Below are 15334 nucleotides of genomic sequence, written 5' to 3' on the forward strand. Positions count from 1 at the left end.
AGGAGGGGGAAAATCCCCCTACTTTTTTTTTTTTTTTCTTTTTTTTTTTTTTTTTTTTTTTTGCCTTCTCACGAGGAGGAAAAGCGCTTCGGGCAGGGGGAGGAGGAAAAAAAAATCATTGCTCTCGTTTTTCCAAAAGGAAGAGAACTAAATTAAAGTTTCGTTGTTGTTTTGTTTCGTTTCGTTTCGTTTCGTTTCGTTTCGTTTCGTTTTGTTTCGTTTCGTTTCGTTTCGTTTCGTTTTGTTTTGTTTTGTTTTCTCCCTGGAGTTGAAAGTGCAGTTCCTAAGGGGAAGGGGGAAGGCAGAGAAGTCCCTGAGACACGGAAATTGCTCCGGCCGCTCCTTGGGAGTCCAGCCCCTGCGGAGGGGCCATAAATAAAGGGTGGGGACAGCCCGGAGGGTCCCGCGGGGGGCTCGCAGCCCCTCGGGGACACCCCCGGCAGCTCTCGGGGGCTTTCAGGAGGAGCCGGAGCTGGGCGAGGCCTCGGGTGAGGATTGATCCGAGCCCTCGGCCGCTTCCTTGGGCGCCCCGCGGGCAGCGGCCGGGGCCAGCCCTTCCTTCTCCCTCTTCTTCTGCTTCATCCTCCGGTTCTGGAACCAGATCTTCACCTGCGTCTCGTTGAGCTCCAGGGTGGCGGCGATCTCCACCCTGCGGGCCCGCGTCAGGTACTTGTTGAAGTGGAACTCCTTCTCCAGCTCCGTCAGCTGCTTGGTGCTGAAGTTGGTGCGGATGGCGTTGGGCTGCCCCAGGAGCCCCAGCTCCGACGTTTTGCCTGAAAAGACCCAAAAAACACCAGGGCAGGAGCGGCCGGAGGGATCTTCTCTCTGAGGGGTCTCCCCTTCTCGCTCCGCGCTCCCTCCCGGCCCCGCTCGGCCTCGGCCCGGCTCGCATCGCGCTCGGGGCTCTGCTTTTCCCGGAGATCCACCCGGAGATCCCGGAGATCCATCCGGAGATCCATCCGGACATCCATCTCCTCATCCTCCCGGCTGGGTTTTCCCCCGGGATCGATTTCCTGGGTTTTTTGTTGAAGTGGAACTCCTTCTCCAGCTCCGTCAGCTGCTTGGTGCTGAAGTTGGTGCGGATGGCGTTGGGCTGCCCCAGGAGCCCCAGCTCCGACGTTTTGCCTGAAAAGACCCAAAAAACACCAGGGCAGGAGCGGCCGGAGGGATCTTCTCTCTGAGGGGTCTCCCCTTCTCGCTCCGCGCTCCCTCCCGGCCCCGCTCGGCCTCGGCCCGGCTCGCATCGCGCTAGGGGCTCTGCTTTTTCCCGGAGATCCACCCGGAGATCCCGGAGATCCATCCGGAGATCCATCCGGACATCCATCTCCTCATCCTCCCGGCTGGGTTTTCCCCCGGGATCCATTTCCTGGGTTTTCCCCCGGGATCCATCCCCTGGGTTTTACCCCTGGGATCCATTTCCTCATCCTCCCGGCTAGGTTTTCCCCCTGGGATTCATTCCCTGGGTTTTTCCCGGCTGGGCTTTTCCTGGGATCCATCCCCTGGCTTTTCCCCCTGGATCCATCCCCTGGGGTTTTTCCCCCTGGATCCATCCCCTGGGGGTTTTCCCCCTGGGCTTTTCCTGGGATTCATCCCCTGGGTTTTCCCCCTGGATCCATCCCCTGGGGTTTTCCTGGGATCCATCCCCTGGGGTTTTTCCCCTGGGATCCATCCCCTGGGTTTTTTCCCCTGGATCCATCCCCTGGAGTTTTTCCCCTGGATCCATCCCCTCGGGTTTCCTCCCTGGATCCATCCCCTCGGGTTTCCTCCCTGGATCCATCCCCTGGGTTTTTCCCCCGGGATACATCCCCGGACCTGCGGGAAGGGCTGGAAGGGGAGGGAGAGGGTGGTGATGGCGGGGGAGGAGGAGGAAGGCCGGGGTTTAAGGGAAGGTGGTGGGGAAGGAAGTGGAACAATAGAGGAGGGGATGGAAGGCGCGGCTGAGGAAGGAGGAGGAAGCACCGAGCGTTTCCTGCTCCGAGCTGGGCTTAAATCAGCCTCGGGCCTGCGGGAAGCCGAGCTCAGGGACGCTGCTTGGGGTGTGATGGAAAATCTCTGGGTGGGGTTTAAGAAAAAGGCCCCAAAACCCAACCAAACCCAACGCAAACACCAAAAAAAAAAACCCACCCCCAAACCCAAAACAAAGACCCCAAACTCCAACCCAACCCAACCACCAAAAAACCACACCCCAAAACCCAAACCAAGCCAAACCCCCAAAAAAAGCCCCAAACCGCAAACCAACCCAACCCAACCACCACCTGGGGACCTTCCCGTCCATCCACGCACTGCGCTCTCCCCGCTAAAACCGGGTTTAGGGGCTCACCTACTGCATAATCCCTGCTAAAACCGGGTTTAGGGGTTCATGTATTGCACATTCCCCAATAAAACCGGGTTTAGGGGTTCATGTACAGCACATTCCCCAATAAAACCGGGAATTCACTTCGGGATCCTTCCCGTCCATCCACGCACCGCGCTCTCCCCGCTAAAACCGGGTTTAGGGGCTCGTGTACTGCACATTCCCCACTAAAACCGGGTTTAGGGGTTCATGTACTGCACATTCCCTGCTAAAACCGGGTTTAGGGGCTCACACACTGCACATTCCCCAATAAAATCGGGAATTCACTTCAGGAATTCGGTTTTTAGGGGCTCACACACCCCACACTCCTGACTAGACCCGGGTTTTAGGGGCTCACGTACTGCACACTCCCTACCAAAACCGGTTTTAGGGGCTCACACACTGCGCATTCCCGACTAAAACCGGTTTTAGGGGCTCACACACTGCACATTCCCCAATAAAATCGGGAATTCACTTCAGGAATTCGGTTTTTAGGGGCTCACACACTGCACCTTCCCTGCTAAACCCGGGTTTAGGGGCACACACACACTGCACATTCCCGACTAAAACTGGTTTTAGGGGCTCACGTACTGCACCTTCCTTGCTAAACCCGGTTTTAGGGGCTCACGCACTGCACACTCCCTACCAAAACCGGGTTTAAGGGCTCACACACTGCACATTCCCGACTAAAACCGGGTTTAGGGTCTCACGCACTGCACATTCTCTGCTAAACCCGGGTTTAGGGGCACACACACACTGCACCTTCCCTGCTAAACCCGGTTTTAGGGGCTCACACACTGCACCCTGAGCCCGAGCCCTGCGTCCACCTGGGGACCTTCCCGTCCATCCACGCACCGCGCTCTCCCCGCTAAAACCGGGTTTAGGGGCTCGTGTACTGCACATTCCCCACTAAAACCGGGTTTAGGGGTTCATGTACTGCACATTCCCTGCTAAACCCGGGTTTAGGGGCTCACACACTGCACCTTCCTTGCTAAACCCGGGTTTAGGGGCTCACACACTGCACCTTCCTTGCTAAACCCGGGTTTAGGGGCTCACACACTGCACCTTCCTTGCTAAACCCGGGTTTAGGGGCTCACACACTGCACCTTCCCGACTAAACCCGGTTTTAGGGGCACACACACTTGCACCTTCCCTGCTAAACCCGGGTTTAAGGGCTCACCTACCGCACTCTCCCTACCAAACCCATTTTTTTTCGGCCTTCTAACCAACTCCGGGGCACTAATCCCGGCTCTGCCTTCCCCGCGGGGTCCGGCTGAGGAGGAGGAGGGCAGAGCCTGCCTCCAGGCCGGGCCTAGAGAATGGGAACATAGGTAGGCAACATTTATTTACTTGTTGGGGGCCGCGAGACAAGGGCGGCGGACGCCCACAGCCATTTGTTACTTGTCAGGAGATTTACGGCCCGGCCACGCTCCGGGAGCCGCTCCGCGCCCTCTCCTCTCCTCTCCCCGGGCCAAAAGTTCACCCCGAGAGCCAAACCCGGGAGGAAAATCCCCCCTGGCAGCCGCCGCACCTCGGCCGGAACATCTGGCGACAAATTCCAGCCTGGCAGCGATGTTTCCCCTCTCTTTTCGAGCTCGGAATTTGATTTTTTTTTAGCATTTCCAGAGGCAGTTCTTCAGTTTAGGATTTAAAGTTTCCGTCCTTGCGTTTGTTTATTAATTTATTTTCGCTCTGCTGGCCCCGAAATGAAAATGTTGGAGGTTATAAAGGTTCTTAAAACTCTCTCCTTCCTCCTTTGCGTAACTCCAAGTCATTCCCCGGGCAGGAAAAATCGATTTCTATTCCTAATTCTAATTCGATTCCTTTGATATTTCCTTGCGTTCGGGTTCAAATTTGTGGTAGAAAAGAAAAAAAAAAGAGAAAATGCAGAGGTTTATTCCGGCCTGGAACGGATGTTTTGTGATTTCTCGTGGTTTTCCACCGCGATCTCGCTCCTCTGTTGCATTAAAGGGATTTATTTTAGTGAAAATCGCGAAAAATCGCGATTTTTTCAGTTGTGGCGGGGAAACTTTTCCTCTAAGCCAAGTCTAAATTAGAGCTGAGGTGAAAAATCCGATTTTTTTTCTTTTTTTTTTTTTCTTTTTTTTTGCGGATGGGACAGGGCTCCCAAAATTGGAGCCAGAATTGGTGAAATTGTGCAAAATTCAGCCTGAAATGGGGACGGGCAGCAGGACTGGGGTTTAGGGCTGGGATCACTTCGGGAATTCGGGAAAAATCGCTTTTTTTGGGGTTCCTAATGGTCAGATGAGGGATTGAGGGCTGGAATCACGCGGGAAAACTTCGGGAATTTGGGAAAATCGCTTTTTTTTTGGTTCCTAACGCTCAGAGGAGGGATTTAGGGCCGGGAAAACTTCGGGAATTTGGGAAAATCGCTTTTTTTTTTGGGAGAACCCGGGCTGGAGGAAGGGCCCCGTTCCCAACCCCCTCCCAGGACCTCCAGGATGCCCCAAAATCCCATTTTCTGCCCCCAATTCTGCCTTGTGGGGAAGATTTTGGGAAGACCCTGGGGCGGGGGGAACCCTCAGCTCTTGTTCCCAATGGAAACATCTTGATTTTGAAGTGGTTGTTTTAAAATCTTTATTTGAAACCTTGATTGGAAACCTTGATTGGAAATCTGCATTTTAAAAGCATTTGAAACCTTGATTTGAAGCCTTGATTTGAAATCTGCATTTTAAGTCTCGATTTGAACTCTGTATTTTAAATCTCGATTTGAAATCTGCATTTTAAATCTCGATTTGAAATCTACATTTAAAATCTCGATTTGAAATCTGCATTTTTCCATCTCGAACCGGGGAGATTTCTGTCCAGGCCACAGAGCAGGAACGAGGCATTTCCAAAGGCTCAGAGAGTCTCCAGATGCTTCGTTTTTGGGGTCAAATCCAGGTTTTTGGGGGTTAAATGTAACTTTTTGGAGGTTTAGTGTAACTTCTCTGAAGCTAAACGTAATTTTTTGGGGTTAAATAGAACTTTTTGGGGGTTAAAAGTAACTTTTTGGAGGTTAAGTAGAACATTTTGGGGGTTAAAAGTAACTTTTTGGAGGTGAAATAGAACTTTTTGGGGGTTAAATGTGACTTTTTTAGGGAAGCCTCAGTCAGAGATGAGGCGGCGCTGAGGTAAAAAATCCGATATTTTTTATATTTTTTAATTATTTTTTTTAATTGTGGATGAAAAGGTCGGATAGGAAAGGGAGAGAAAAGAGGCGCGGGAGGGATTGAGTGAGTTACAGATCTCGGGTCAGGAGAAAAGGCAGATCCCCAGAAATTCAGATAAATAATAAAATATATTGGAAAAAAAAGCGTGGGTGGAACACGGGAAAATTCCAAATAATGCAGGTAAAATAAAATTAAAATTTAAAAAAGGGAAAAAACCCAGATAATTCAGATAAAATAGGGAAATAAAACAGGGGGAAACCCAGATAATTCAGATAAAATTAAGGAAAAAAAAAGGAAAAAAAAAAAAGCCCAGAAAATCCAGATAAAGCGGAATCATTTGAATAATTTTAGGGATCAGGTTCCTGCTCCCTGGCTCGGGGAGTCCTGTCCCGCTTCCCTGGGAATCCCAGCGGCTTTTCCATGGGCTGGAACACGCCTCGCCTCATTAATTAGGGTCATTTGCATATTCATTACTGCCCCAGAGTGGAGAGGAGGGCTCTGGAGCCGCTGGCCTCGGGCAGGGATTTGGGGCTCCCAAATTCCTGGGGGTTCACTCCCATCCCAAATTCCTTTGGGGTTCATCCAGACCCCAAATCCCTCAAATCCCAAATCCCTGGGGGTTCCTTCCCATCCCAAATTCCTTTGGGGTGCATTCAGACCCCAAATCTAACTGGGGGTCCCAAATCCCTGGGGATCCTTCTGATCCCGAATCCCTGGGGATTCCCACAGATCCCAAATATCAGGGGGTCCCAAATCCCCGGGGATCCCCTCGGATCCCAAATCCCCGAGGATCCCCTCGGATCCCAAATCCCCCGGGGTTCCCTCCGATCCCAAATCCCCGAGGATCCCCTCGGATCCCAAATCCCCGAGGATCCCCGAGGATCCCAAATCCCCCGGGGTTCCCTCGGATCCCAAATACCTGGGTTCCCTCCGATCCCAAATCCCTGGGGGTTCCCTCCGATCCCAAATCCCCGGGGATCCCCTCGGATCCCAAATCCCCGGGGGTTCCCCCGGATCCCAAATCCCCGGGATCCCCTCGGATCCCAAATCCCCGGGGGTTCCCCCGGATCCCAAATCCCCGGGATCCCCTCGGATCCCAAATCCCTGGGGGTTCCCTCCGATCCCAAATCCCCGGGGATCCCCTCGTATCCCAAATCCCCCGATCCCAAATCCAGGCCCTGCCCCCCCTCCAAAGCGCACGGACTCGGTCCCGCCCTGATCAATGGCCGATATCGGCAGCTCGGCTTTATCGATCTCGGGACCCGGGAGACCCAAACCCTTTATTCCCATTCCCCCCCCTCATTTCAGCTCCCAGCGAGGAAACCAAAGCGGGACAAACCCGGGATGTTCCGGGACAAGGCTCCCTCTCCCAGCTCCGCCCTTTGGGGCTGGAGCAGCTCTGGATGAAAAGCTGGAGATGGATGGGAGGGAAAAGGAAGGAGAAATCGACAGGGAAATGAAAGAGAATAAAAAAAGAGAGAAATTCCCAAAAATGCCCTAAAACCTGCAGAATTCCCGGGAAAAAGGAACTCCTCCCTCCCAGGCCCCATTCCCGCTCCGCTTCTCCTCCGGGGAGGATTCCCAGGCTCGATCCCAATCCCCAACCTTCCAGGGGCTCCTGGGCAAACACACCCCCCTCCCGAGCCGCCCAAAATCAATATTTCCTCAGCAGCCCCGCCAACACGCCGCTCATTTGCATACCCCCGGCTTAATTACCGCCAGGCAATCGCCGTGTTTTGCCAACAATCAAGGGCCTGAATATGCTTAATATGCTTAATTCGCTTAATTAATGCCCTCCAGTTGCGCGGAACAGAAGGGCAGGGCTGCAAATCCTCGCTCCCCCGTTTGTTTGACATTTTGGAGAAGGTAAAGAACGGCCGAGCTAATGGCGGAATCTCGCAGCCACTCAATAATTCAGATTTTATTGAATATTCCCCCTTCTCTCCTCCCGACGCTTCAGTCTCGCTAATTAGGACAAATCAGAAGGGCCCTGCTGTTCGCGGGGATAATAACTGCGCGGCTCGCGTTTATTAAGTGCCGTTCCGTGGGCGGAGGATTGATCGGCGCCGGGCGCTGGCGGCGCTCCCCGGACCCGCGGCCGCTCCGGGAACCCATTACGGGGCCCGCGGCAGGGATCGGTACCGAGAGGGCCCGGCGGTTGATTTGGGGGGCTTTGGGGTCTCCTTTCCACCCTCATCAGGGATCGGTATTGATAAGAACTCGGGGTTTGATTTGGGGGGCTTTGGGGTCTCTTTTCCACCCTCATCAGGGATCGGTATCGATAAGATCTGGGGTTTGATCTGGGGGGCTTTGGGGTCTCCTTTCCACCCTCATCAGGGATCGGTATCGATAAGATCTCGGCGTTTGAGCTGGGGCGAGTTTGGGGTCTCTTTTCCACCCTCATCAGGGATTGGTATCGATAAGATCTGGGGTTTGATCTGGGGGGCTTTGGGGTCTCTTTTCCACCCTCATCAGGGATCGGTATTGATAAGAACTCGGGGTTTGATCTGGGGGGGCTTTGGGGTCTCTTTTCCACCCTCATCAGGGATTGGTATCAATAAGAACTCGGGGTTTAATTTGGGGAGGGCTTTGGGGTCTTTTTTCCCACCCTCATCAGGGATCGGTATTGATAAGAACTCGGGGTTTGATCTGGGGGAGTTTGGGGTCCCTTTTCCCGCCCCCATTGGGGATTTGTGTGGGTAAGAACTCGGGGTTTGATCTGGGGGGCTTTGGGGTCTCTTTTCCCACCCTCATCAGGGATCGGTATTGATAAGAACTCGGGGTTTGATCTGGAGGGGCTTTGGGGTCTCTTTTGAGGGCTAGGGGTTTGATCTGGGGGGGGGTTGGGGTTTCTTTTCCCATGCTCATCAGGGATCGGTATCAATAAGAACTCGGTGTTTAATTTGGGGAGGGCTTTGGGGTCTTTTTTCCCACCCTCATCAGGGATCGGTATCGATGAGGGCTCGGCCTTTGATTTGGGGAGGGTTTGGGGTCCCTTTTCCCTCCCTCCTTAGGGATTTTTATCAATAAGATCTCGGAGTTTAATTTGGGGAGGGGTTTTGACGACCCTTTTCCCGCCCTCATTAGAGATTTGCAGACAGAATAACTCGGAGTTTGATCTGGGGGGGCTTTGGGACCCCTTTTCCTTCCCCCATTAGAGATTTGCATCCACAAGAACTCGGGGTTTGATTTGTGGAGGGCTTTGGGGTCTCTTTTCCCACCCTCACTAGGGACTGGTATTGATGAGGGCTGGGGGTTTGATTTGGGGGGGCTTTGGGGTCCCTTTTCCCGCCCTCATTAGGGCTTTTTATAGATAAGAACTCGGGGTTTAATTTGGGGGGTTCGGGTCCCTTTTCCCACCCCGATTAGGGATTTTTATTGATAAGAACTCTGGCTTGAATCTGGGGGGGCTTTGGGACCCCCTTTTCCCTCCCCCATTAGAGATTTGTAGCAATGAAGGCTCAGAGTTTAATCTGGGGGGTTTAGGGACCCCTTTCCCATCCCTTTGCCAGGGGGTCCCTCCTGACCCCTCCCTCGGCCTCGCCCTTCCCCTCCTTCCTTCCCCACGGGAAAAGGGCGTGGAAATGTGGAAATCCGCCGGTTTGGGGACATTTCCTCTCGTTTTTGGGCTGAAGAGCCTCTCAGTGTGGAAACCCGCCGGTTTGGGGACATTTCCCCTCATTTTTGGGCTGAAGAGCATCTCAGTGTGGAAACCCGCCGCTTTTTGGGTATTTTTTCCTCATTTTCCAGCTGGATGCAGGAGGGGCCGTCCCTGGAGAGGCCAAAAGGATGCTCAGAGCCCAAAACCATCCCGGGGCAGGGCCGAGCTTTCCCTGCTGGCCTGGAATGGGGGAGGAGGAGGAGGAGGAGGAGGAGGAGGAGGAGGAGGAGAGGAGGAGGAGGAGGGGAAACGTGGGAAGCGCTGGAGCAAATGGCGCTTTGATAGACACCGTCTGGCAGCTCCGAGGCGGCCGCCGAGCGCTCCGCAGCAGCCGGGGGTATTAAACGAGGAGGAGGAGGAGGAGGAGGAGGAGGAGGGGAAACGTGGGAAGCGCTGGAGCAAATGGCGCTTTGATAGACACCGTCTGGCAGCTCCGAGGCGGCCGCCGAGCGCTCCGCAGCAGCCGGGGGTATTAAACAAACCCCAAAATTATGAATCGCCTTCCGCGGGGCTCCGCTGTCCCCCCGAACTGGCGGCTCGGGGTCCCCCGGAGCGGAGGGGAGGCGGTGGGAGAGGGGCAGGGGGTGCTGGTGGCTCCCAGGAGCGGAACCCGGTGGGAAGGGGGCTTTGGGTGTTCCAATATTCCAATATCCACGGCTGGGGCGGATGTTGAGTCCGGACAAACGGACAATCCGGACAAACGAGGCATTGGAGCTGCCGGCTCCTTTCCTGGAGGGAAGATTTGGGGGAAAGATGGTTCGGAATCAACAGCGGCCCTAAAATCACCCCGCCTCCTCTTTGTTCGAGCCGAGAGAGATCATCCGCAGCGATTTCCGAAACATCTGTCGAGCCTTTGCCTTCTTTTATTTCACTTTTTCGTTTATTTTCTCTTTACGGCCCGCGGTGTGAACCCAGCCCGGCTCCGCTGCTTTGAACCCCAAATAAAAGATCCCAAATTCTCCGACGTTCCCTGGAGAGGGGGGATGACCCCACCCGGGCACTGAAAACACCAAATTCACCCCAAAAATCTGCGGGTGGGTTGGGGGGACACCCCAAAAGCCGAACGGGCCAGCCGGGCTCGCTTCACCCTACAGAAAAAGGGGCTGGGGGAGAGTCTGGGGTGCTGCGCTCATTTTTAGGGTCGCCCCCCGCCCCAAATTTCCCATCCCCCCGGGCTCAAACCCCTCCTGGACTCCTCCCAGAATTTGGGAGACCCCAAAGCCTTCTTGGGGTCATTCCTTTGGGGAAACCTCCCCCAAACCCACCCCGGGATGAGTTTTGGGGTGAAAATCCCGCGAGGGGAGGAAGATGTGAAAGGGATCCGAGAAATCCCAAATGAAATCGAGGATCCGGGGGGTTTGGGGTCTGTGGGGCTGGAAAAGGGAGGAGGAATTAAAAGAAGGTTTTGGAATTTAGGGGGTTGGAAAAGGGAGGAGAAATAAAGGGGTTTTAGGGTTGGAAAAGGGGGGATGAATAAAGGGATTTTGGGGGTTTTGGGGTTGGAAAAGGGAGGAGAAATAAAGGGATTTTGGGGCTGGAAAAGGGAGGAGGAATAAAGGGGTTTAGGGTTGGAAAAGAGAGGAAGAATAAAGGGGTTTTGGGGGTTTTGGGGCTGGAAAAGGGAGGAGGAATGAAGAAAGGCCCCCCAGGCCCATCCCTTACCCCTCCTTCTCTCACGTTCACTTGGTCCCCCCAACGTGTGCAATTTTTTGGAGCTTTTACCTAAAATCCTCCTTCTTTTTTTTTCTAAATACCCTTTTTTTTTTTTTTTTTTTTTTTTTTTTTTTTTTTTTTTTTTTTTTTTTTTTGCCTCGTTTCTTTGCAGCTCCGGACGTTTCAAAGCCCGGGAACCGCGGTGGATTCTGAGAGAAAGAGGAGGAGGAGGAGGATGGGGATGAAGGGCGGGATTGGGGTGTGGGAGGCCGGGAATGGCCCCGGAATTCGCGTGGGCTCCGCGCTGCCTTTGTGTTGTTTTCCCATCCCTTTATCCCCTTTTTTAGGGTTTTTATTTGGGTTTTTTTTCGGGGTTTTTTTTCCCTTAAATTAGAGGATTTTTCCCGTCCTAGAAGCAGAACCCCAAAAATGCTAAAATTAAGAAAGAACCACCCGACTTTAATTGAACACAATAAATAAATGAATGGATAAATAAATAAACACCAAGCTGGAGGGAAATGAAACCAGGATGGAGGGAATATTTCCTCTGGAATTGTTGCTTGGGAGCGATTTCTTTTGTCTCCTCTCAGGGAACACGAGGAGATTATTAAACCTCATTACAAAGCAGGGGAAAAAGGAATGATTTATGGAGGAAAACAAAAAAAAAAAAAAAGCGCGCTTTTTTGGAGTGAAATCCAGAGCAAACACGTTGGTCGCTTTTATAAAGACGTTTATTTACACTATGAAAATAATATACAATAAATAATTTGCCCTTTGCTACGAAAGGATTTGAATAAATAATCTACATCTAAAACGTAAAAAGAGGAAGGAAAATTCCCCTGATTTTTTTATTTATTTTATTTTTTAAAATTTTATTACGAAATCTAAAAGTCTCCTTCTGATTCCTGAGAAAGTCGCTGGGGAGGAGGATTTATAAATTTAATTTATTTTTTCTCTCGAGGGGCTGAAATCGCCCCCGTGAGTGAGAACTACCGGCTGCTTCCTTGGAAATAAATAAGGGAGGGAAAAAATAAATAAAACCATCAGGAAATACCTGAATTTTAGCAAAACTCGGGCGGCTCTTTCACCTTCTGGAATAAATATTGGGAGGGGGTTTGGAGCTTCCAAACGGAAGTGGGAGGAGGCGACTGGATGGGAAATGGCTTGGGGCTGATTTTGGGGGTTCCCCTTCTTTTAGGGCCGATTTGGGGGGGTTCCACTTTTTTTCAGGGCAGATTTTGGGGGGTTCCTCTTCTTTTATTGCCGAGTTTGGGGTGAGTTCTCCTTCTTTTAAGCCAGACTTTGGGAGTTCCCCCTTCTTTCAGGGCAGATTTTGGGGTACGGGCCATTGTTTTAGGGCAGATTTTGGGGGTTCCCCTTCTTCTAGCGCAGATTTTGGGATGGTTCCCCTTCTTTTGGAGCAGATTTTGGGGTTTCCCCCTTATTTTAGGCCAGATTTGGAGTTTCCCCCTTCTTTTATGGCAGATTTTGGGGTGTGGGCAGTGGCTGGTGGCCCCAAAATTCCGGCTGGGATGCGAGGGAGGGGTTCCCCTTCTTCTAGCACGGGTTTTGGGATGGGTCCCCTTCTTTTGGGGGGATTCCCCTTCTTCTAGGGCAGATTTGAGATTTTCCTCCTCTTTTAGGCCAGACTGGGGGGATTCTCCATATTTTAGGGCAGATTTGGGGTTTCCCCTTCTTTTGAGCCAGATTTGTGGTTTTCCCCTTCTTTTAGGCCAGATTTTGGGGGTTCACCTTCTCTCAGGCCAGATTTTGGGGGTTCCTCTTATTTTAGGCCAGATTTTGAGGAATCAGTTTCTCTCAGGCCAGATTTTGAGGGTTCCCCTTCTCTCAGGCCATATTTTGGGGGTTGTCCTTCTCTCAGGCCAGATTTTGGGGGTTCACCATCTCTCAGGCCAGATTTTGGGGATTCAGTTTCTCTCAGGCCAGATCTTGAGGGTTCACCTTCTTTTAGGCCAGATTTTGGGGATTCCTCTTCTTTTAGGCCAGATTTTGGGGGTTCAGTTTCTCTCAGGCCAAATTTTGGGGGTTCCCCTTCTCTCAGGCCAGATTTCGGGGTGCTGGCAGTGTCTGCTCCCAGGCTGACCCTCCCCAAACCCTCGGGGCAGAGCAGGAGCGCGTCCCCCCGCTAGGGAAAATCCAAATCCTGCAGGTCCATGGTGCAGAGCGCGCTGCTGAAGAACTCCAGCTCCTCCTCGGAGAAGCGCAGGGGGCTCCCCAGAGACCCCTCAGCGGCAGGAGAAAACCCCCGGGCGAGCTCAGGGCACGGCTCGGCCGCGAACGCCCCCAGCTCGGGCGCCGCGCTCTCCTCAGTGGCGCCCAACGCGGGGCAGCGTTCGGCCTCGCCGCTTTCGTCGCGGCCGGCCGAAACGGGCTCTTCCTTGTGCTGCGTCTGCCTCTTGTGCTTCATGCGGCGGTTCTGGAACCACACCTTGACCTGGCGCTCGGTGAGCTGCAGCAGCGCCGCGATCTCCACGCGCCGCGGCCGGCACAGGTATTTGTTGAAGTGGAATTCCTTCTCCAGCTCCAGCAGCTGCGTGTTGGTGTAGGCGGTGCGGAGACGCCGGGAGCCGCCGCTCTCCGGCAGCCCCGCGGCCTCTGCCGAGGGAAAAATTACAGGAGAACGTCACCAAAGAGAGGAGCTCTGCACGGCTCCGCCGGGGAAAAATGGGTTAATTCAACTTTTCCAGCTCCGGAGGAGTTCGCTGCCTCCAGGGGAAAAGGGATTTTGCTCCCTGGTCTCTCCCTTTAGAGCCCTTCCCTCTCTGCCGCCCTGGAGGGAAAAAAGAATTTCTAACTTCCTTCTAAATCCCTAAAATGTAGGGAATTTCTAAATCTCTTCTAAATCTCCTCTAAATTTCTTCTAAATTTCTTCTAAATCTCTTCTAAATCTCCTCTAAATTTCTTATAAATTTCTTCTAAATGTCTTCTGAATTTCTTCTAAATCTCTTATAAATCTCTTCTAAATTCATAAATTCCTTCTTTCCTGTTTTTTTGTTGTTTTGTTTTCTTGGTGTTTTTTGGGTTTTTTTGGGTTTTTTTACCTTTTTCCCGGTACTTTGGTTCCATTATTCCAATTTTCCCTGGCCAATGAGCTCCGGTTTCCTGCCCTTGTCCTGCCCGATTTTACCCGAGCCGTGGAAATCCTGGAATTGTTCCTCCAGCACTTTATCCCGAGGGAAAGAAAGAGGCCCAGCAGCGAGGGGCTGCTCCGTTTTCTGGGGGTGTTTTGGGGTGTAATAATTCCATTTTGTAGGATCAGCCCCCGCTCTTTCCCCTCCCCACCCTTCTGGCACCTTCCCCACCCATTTTCCTTCCCCCCTCGGCGCTCCTTGGTGGTTTTGTTGTCTTTGCTTTTCCCTTTTTTTAAATTTTTTTTTTTAACTTTTATTTTCCCCCCCAGGCAGCTCTGGCATTGAAAGCCGAACAAGCGGAGTTGCAAACCCCCCACCCCAAGACCACCCCCCGGGCTTTCCTCGCTCGGGGCTTCTCCAGAACTTGCAGAAATTTGGATTTTTTAATTCGCGGCGGGAGGGAGGAGGCGGCAGATCCCCCCCGAGCCCGGGCTGGGGACATCGCTCCGTGAATCCCCCGATCCCGGGGGAGCCCCCCTGGGCAGGGGGATGGGCCGGGGCTCTTTTGGGGCCAGGCGAGCGGAATTGGCCATTTCCCGACGCACCCCCCGGCCATACGAACCTGCGGGGGATCCCGCGGCGGGCACCGGCAGCGAGGAGGAGGAGGAGGATGGTGGGGACGGAGCCTGGCTGGTCCTCTTGGACGATTTCTTCTCCTTCATCCAGGGGAACTGCGCTGCCCGGGGGCCGGGCTGGGCCGGGGGCCGGGCCGGGCCATGGGGGGCTCGGCTGGGGCTCCTCGGGCTCGCCCGGCTGCCGGAACAAGGGCTGAGGCTTTGGAGGACGCTTTGCTCAAAAGGAGGAGGAATTAATGTCGAGTCCTTGATTGATGAAGTTTGAAATGTCTCCAGGACAGCGGGGAGAGACGTCAGGCACTCAGCGAGCGAAGGCTGGCTATTTATAAACCCGATCTCCCTCTCAAATTCAAAATTCATGGCTTTTCCAGGGCCCGGCGTTTAAAAAGCGGGAGGGAGGCGGGGGAGAGGGAGGAGGAGGAGGAGGAGGAGGGGGAGAGGGAGAGAAATCGGAGGGCCTCGGGTTTTTGTTGGCGGGGATGATGACGGTCCTCGGGCTTTTTATAATTGTTATATTGCCGATAATACAGGCGGAGGGGGACCCTGCTCTGCTAAACTCGAGGCTGGGGCGAAATTGCAGCCAATTCCTCGTCACGTGGGAGGCCCTGGCCAATGGCAGGAGGGGCCTGGTGGCAAACAGAAAGCATTATTTTCTTTAATTGATTAAAAAAAAAAAAGGGGGGGGGGGTAAAAAAGCGAGAGAGAGAGGAACCCCAGAAAAGCCAACACCACCCAGCAGCACCCCAGAATGAACATCATCCCCTGGCTGTGGGCAGGGAGATCCTTCC

General features: G+C 53.1%; 2 protein-coding genes across 2 annotated transcripts; both read right to left on the minus strand.

Annotated features, from left to right (window-relative positions):
* Window positions 1-269: 269 nt before the first annotated feature.
* Window positions 270-1363, minus strand: LOC121362854 (homeobox protein Hox-B1-like). Its single transcript, XM_041484779.1, has 2 exons — window positions 1069-1363; window positions 270-974 (listed from the first exon to the last, which is right to left on the minus strand). Exons 1-2 carry the CDS (start codon window positions 1361-1363, stop codon window positions 457-459), a joined length of 813 nt encoding a protein of 270 aa, XP_041340713.1. The 3' UTR covers window positions 270-456.
* A 9732-nt stretch (window positions 1364-11095) lies between these two features.
* On the minus strand, window positions 11096-15081 carry HOXB2 (homeobox B2). The gene is made up of 2 exons (XM_041459112.1): window positions 14534-15081; window positions 11096-13435 (listed from the first exon to the last, which is right to left on the minus strand). The coding sequence occupies exons 1-2, from the start codon at window positions 14904-14906 to the stop codon at window positions 12966-12968; spliced, it is 843 nt and encodes a 280-aa protein (XP_041315046.1). The 5' UTR covers window positions 14907-15081; the 3' UTR covers window positions 11096-12965.
* Between the last annotated feature and the right edge of the window lie 253 nt (window positions 15082-15334).

This window comes from Pyrgilauda ruficollis, unplaced genomic scaffold (assembly GCF_017590135.1).
Source record: "Pyrgilauda ruficollis isolate IOZ18807 unplaced genomic scaffold, ASM1759013v1 scaffold1, whole genome shotgun sequence".
NCBI classification, from domain to species: Eukaryota; Metazoa; Chordata; class Aves; order Passeriformes; family Passeridae; genus Pyrgilauda; species Pyrgilauda ruficollis.